Source organism: Apium graveolens, unplaced genomic scaffold (assembly GCF_009905375.1).
Source record: "Apium graveolens cultivar Ventura unplaced genomic scaffold, ASM990537v1 ctg4459, whole genome shotgun sequence".
NCBI classification, from domain to species: domain Eukaryota; kingdom Viridiplantae; phylum Streptophyta; class Magnoliopsida; order Apiales; family Apiaceae; genus Apium; species Apium graveolens.
In genome coordinates this window covers 29,246-34,354 of record NW_027418545.1, presented here as the reverse complement: position 1 = coordinate 34,354, position 5,109 = coordinate 29,246, and the positions used below count along the sequence as shown (strand labels likewise).

The 5,109-nt window shown below is 38.1% G+C and overlaps 1 protein-coding gene across 1 annotated transcript; it reads left to right on the top strand.

Moving 5' to 3' along the window:
- Window positions 1-515: 515 nt before the first annotated feature.
- Window positions 516-1,529, top strand: LOC141701857 (uncharacterized). The gene has a single exon (XM_074505470.1). It carries the CDS (start codon window positions 516-518, stop codon window positions 1,527-1,529), a length of 1,014 nt encoding a protein of 337 aa, XP_074361571.1.
- The last annotated feature ends 3,580 nt before the right edge of the window (window positions 1,530-5,109 follow it).

Genomic DNA, 5,109 nt, shown 5'->3' with positions numbered 1-5,109 from the left:
CCGGCTGCATCTGGCGGCCAGGGTAGTAATAATGAACAAGGGCATCGTGCACAGACCCCACCATTAAGAATTAACGAAGAACGAAATGAGTATGATGATGAGGACTATGAAGAGTCAGAGGCTGAAGATACTCAGGGGATGGAAGTGCCAGTGAACCCTATGGAGCAGTTCGTAGAATTTCTGAGGCAAAACCTGCAACAGCAACGACCACCCCAGAAGCCCCAGCAGGCCATGGCTAATGTGTTTAAATCTTTCAAGTCGGTCAAGCCTCCAGAGTTTCATGGTGTTGCTGGCCCAGTTCAGGCCAAGGCTTGGCTGAAAGAGGTAGAAAAGACCTTTAAGCGAATTGGCACTAAGGAAGCCCACAGACTAATTTTGCCACTTATCTCTTAAAGGGTGAGGCTAACTATTGGTGGGAAGCCAATAAAAATATGGAGCCCCAAGGGATTGTTACTTGGGAAAGATTCACTGAGTTATTTTTAAAGAAGTATGTCCCGAAGTTTACGGAGATTCAGATGCAGCGAAAGTTCCTAGAGCTGAAACAAGAGAATATGAGCGTAGCGGAATATGAAGCTAAGTTCATAGAATTATCGAGGTTTGTGCCACAGCTGGTGGGCACCGAAGAGCAAAAGGCTGAGAGATTTCAACAGGGATTGAAGGAGTGGATTCAGAACAGGCTGGCAATTCTGGAGATAACTGACTATGCCACCCTAGTGCAGAAGGCCACAATAATTGAAGTAGGGAGTGAAATGAAACAGAAAATGAAGCAAACTAAGAAACGAAAGTTTGAAGGTCGAAGCAGGAGTGTGGGAGGGGAGAGCTTCCCTAGTAAGTTTGTCAGGGGGATGGCCTCCCAACCCAACCGTAGTACAGGATTCAGAGGATCAAGGATCGTGAGTGTGGCCCGGAGCGAGAACCAAACAGGAATGTCTTATCATAGCCAACCACGACCTCCTCTGCCAGAATACAAGAGCTGTGGTAAGAGGCATTATGGGCAATGTATGCAAAAATCGGTGACATGCTTTAAATGTGGTAAGATAGGGAACTACGCCACAGCTTGTAACCAGGAAGCGGCTAAGTGTTTTCAGTGCGGAAAGACAGGACACATGAAGAAGGACTGCCTTGCGGCAGCCCCAGCTAGCTCGAGGGGTAGTGTAACTGCATCTAATAGAGTGTCGACTGCCAGGACCTTTAATATGACTGTAAAATATGTCGTAAGGAACACCAATGTTATAGCAGGTACGCTCCTCCTAAACTCCAATTCCGCCAATGTGCTATTTGATTCTGGAGCTACTAAGTCTTTCGTATCTAAGGAATTTGCTGAAAAATTGAACTTAAAAGTGGAACCTTTGAAAGAATCTTTGCAAGTGAAAATAGTTAATCAAGAGACTATCCCTGTAAATCAAGTTTATGCTAACTGCAACCTAGAATTAGGTGGAGTGAGGTACCTCGTAGATTTAATTCCCTTTCGATTAGGGGAGTTTGATGTGATATTAGGAATGGATTGGCTATCTAGAAACCATGCCTAGATAGATTGCGAGGGGAAGAAATTAAAATTGAAAACACCTAGTGGTAAGAATATAATAATTAAGGGGCAACGGCAAACCAAGAAATTTCTAACTGTGGTGCAGACCAAGAGACTTTTAAGGCAAGGATGTGAGGCCTACTTGGCTCACATGGTGGATACCAAATAAGAAACCCCTGAGATCCACACCATACCTGTATTGAATGAGTTTGAGGATGTATTTCCCAAGGATCTTCCCGGACTACCTCCGGATCGGGAGATAGAATTTGCCATTGATTTAGCTCCCGACACGGCACCAGTATCAAAGGCCCCGTATCGTTTGGCCCCTGTCGAAATGAAAGAGTTGGTTGATCAACTACAAGATCTATTGGATAAAGGACTGATTAGACCAAGCGTGTCCCCGTGGGGTGCATGTGGCGCCCTCCAAACCCGGGTCAGAAGTTTGGGGTCCACACACACCTTATTTATAACCTGCTTATAACAATAATAAAGATAATAATCATATGCAGTGACCCTGCTTACCAACTACCACGGATCGCAACAGGTTAAAGTATGCACACAAGCCAAACACATCTACTTATATTACAAACCGTTCAAATCCCAACTATCCAACTCATAACTGAGTATTAAACATTATTATAAACTTTTACAAACTTAAATTATCCCAAAAGAAGCCTACTAGCTTAGCTCGATCAACCTGAACCCCTAGCTCTCGCGCTGGACTGGGGATCCTCGGTACCAACCGGTTCCTTCTTAACTGGAAAAGAACATAAACAATATTGCACAAATGAGCTAACTAGCTCAGCAAGTCACAATGACAAAACTGAGAATAATGATCATCAGATGAACATGGTTATGATATCAAGTGAACAATGGATTATGATTTAGAATTGGATAATCATATTTTCATGTTAAAAACCAAGGTTAGGCTGCTGATCAGTCACGCACTAACCCCGAGCAAAGCATACGGCACTGCTCTAACTACTGGATCCAAGGCACACATTGGCCTAACTTGACCATTATATGGTCTGACCACGAATCTTGTCCATAATTTTATAAAAACAATCCAATTCTATTATAATAACAGAATAAGCAATAATAAACAATAACCAGAATCATTAACAACATTTGACGTTCAATAATGAAATGGTTTTAATCTGTAGAAGGATCAAAAGAACATTTTCAAAGTTTGGATGCTAGGTAATGAAAGAATTGGCTAACAATGAATCAATGTTTCAGGGTCTCAAGGATTTGGTCTTTCAAAGCGTAAAATACAAAGGTTTGAATATGTAAGCAATCTGGTTCAGTGCTTAATATTTAGTTTGTATGTATTTGTGGAGTAGTATCGTATATTTGAGGTTCGTGTTTGGGTATACAACAATCAATGGTCTAGAAAGAATCAGGATACGGCTCAAGATCAATAACTGGAATCAAGGTTTAGGGTTCAGTGCTTCAAAGCACTTACAATATAAAACAGGAATATCAATCACGACAATATCTCGAGAAAGTTCAGAACACTTGCCTGGTATTAGCTTACTACACTGCACTCGCTTCCAATCACAATCGTCTTACTCCTCAACTACCTGTTTCCATTTCCTATGTCTTGCCTCTTCTGCTCACCTATCAAAAGCATCTATCAATATTCAACTCATATGATTCTTCAACACATACTCCTATCTACCCTTCGTTTTACCCAAATCTGATTAACAGATTGAAAGGTACGCAATAAACCAGTAAATATTGAATATATAGACCGACAGTTAATCAACAAGTCGTATATAACATATAGCACGTCACATAATCAATAATATATCATTTATAACTAAGTCTCGGGTCATAAACAAGCTTTCTGGTATTTAAAATAATTTTTAAAACATTTTTCGGAATTAAAACGGGTCGTTGGATCAATTTCGGAATAATAAACAAGGTTCAGTTAGCCAATTCTGGCTCCAAAACAATTTTATAATAATTATCGAGCCATGGAAATAATTTAGAATAATATTTTAAAGCTCAAAACTATTTTCGGAATTTTTAAATCATTTTTAAATAATTAAATCTAATTTAATAATTAATTAAAATCAATTAATAATTAATTAAATCAATTAATCAATTAATTTTCAAATTAATTGACCAATTAATCAATTAAAAATTAACTCAAATTAATTAACTAATTAATTCAAATTTATTTTTGAATTAAAAATAATTTTCGGAATTAAAATAAATTTTTTTAGAATTTTCAGAAATTAAAATCGAATTTTTATAATAAAATAAATAGGAAATATGATTTTTAAATATTTTTAAAACAGGAATCCAACTTTTGCAAACTCTGGAAAGTTCAGGGACTGAACTTCATCGTTTTCAAAAGTTGGGGTACTAAACTGCAATTTTCCATCCCTTCGCCGAAAAATAGTCGGGTTCGCCGGAGAACTCAACTCCGGCATCCTTCCACCACCACAAACTCCAGATTTAGTCTACAATTCACCAGGAATCTAACCATACCATCAAATCAACCTAACAATCCGTGAGTTGGCCGGAATTTGGCCGAGAAGTTCGCCGGTTTCCGGCGAGCTCGACGTAAACTTCAAAACACAACTCCCTTCTCTACAGACCTCGTTGATTCATGAAACTTATACGACTGGATTGCAAATTTCACAGAGAACACAACCCACTATACCACAACGTCTATCTATTCCAAAATAAGAAACCCCAGAATTTCAATTAAGAACATTCATACGGGTTATAAACCCTAATTTTAAAATTCGAAAATCAAACTCAAATTTGAACATATTATTGAACTCCAAATCAGACGTATAATATATCAAAATCATCAGGAAAACAAGCTCTACAACATGCAATCATCAAATCATACAAACAATCATCCGAACAAAAATTCATAAATTTACTAAAATTAATTCGAAAATAAATAAAATTAAAGAAAAATAACCTTGATTTCTGCAGTAAAACGAAGCTCGGAATCTGGTAGAACACTTCAAATCCTTCGTTTTGGTTACTCAAGCTTTGAAAACAGAGATCGGTAACGCCTTCGGTTTGCTGTTTGATTCTTATAACAGTTTATGAAATTAGGGTTTTTCTCTGAAAATTATAAAATTAACTATCTCCAAATGATTTTGATACGAAATAAAACACGGGAAAAGGCTATTTATAATTATAGAAAATTAGTATCCCGTTGGATCATTCCGGATATAAAACGGTACGTTTATTTATAAAAACTGATCCAAACGGTATCGGTTTTCGGGATAATTATCCAAACCAGTACAATTTGTACTGCGGTCTTGGTCTCAGCGCCTGGTTACACGTACTACGAGGTGATAATTGGGATAGTTTAATAAAAAGCTCCCGTTTATCGAAAATACGGGTTTTATTGATTTACCGAAATGAATGTTGTATCGAAAATGTTGCGCCGGGACCCGCGCAGAACAAACCGTACGCCGGATCGAAAAAGTCGAAACATGGAATATGCTCGGAATATTATAATTAGGTTAGGAAGGAGTTCTGGGAAGAGTTTCGGGTTCCAAAAACGTAACAACAGATGACATCGGTTGGTTCCCGTTTTTATAAAAAGA

What these genes read in the sequence shown, in the direction of transcription:
- LOC141701857 (XM_074505470.1), top strand. Translation starts at nt 516, where the DNA reads ATGCAGCGAAAGTTCCTAGAGCTGAAACAAGAGAATATGAGCGTAGCG.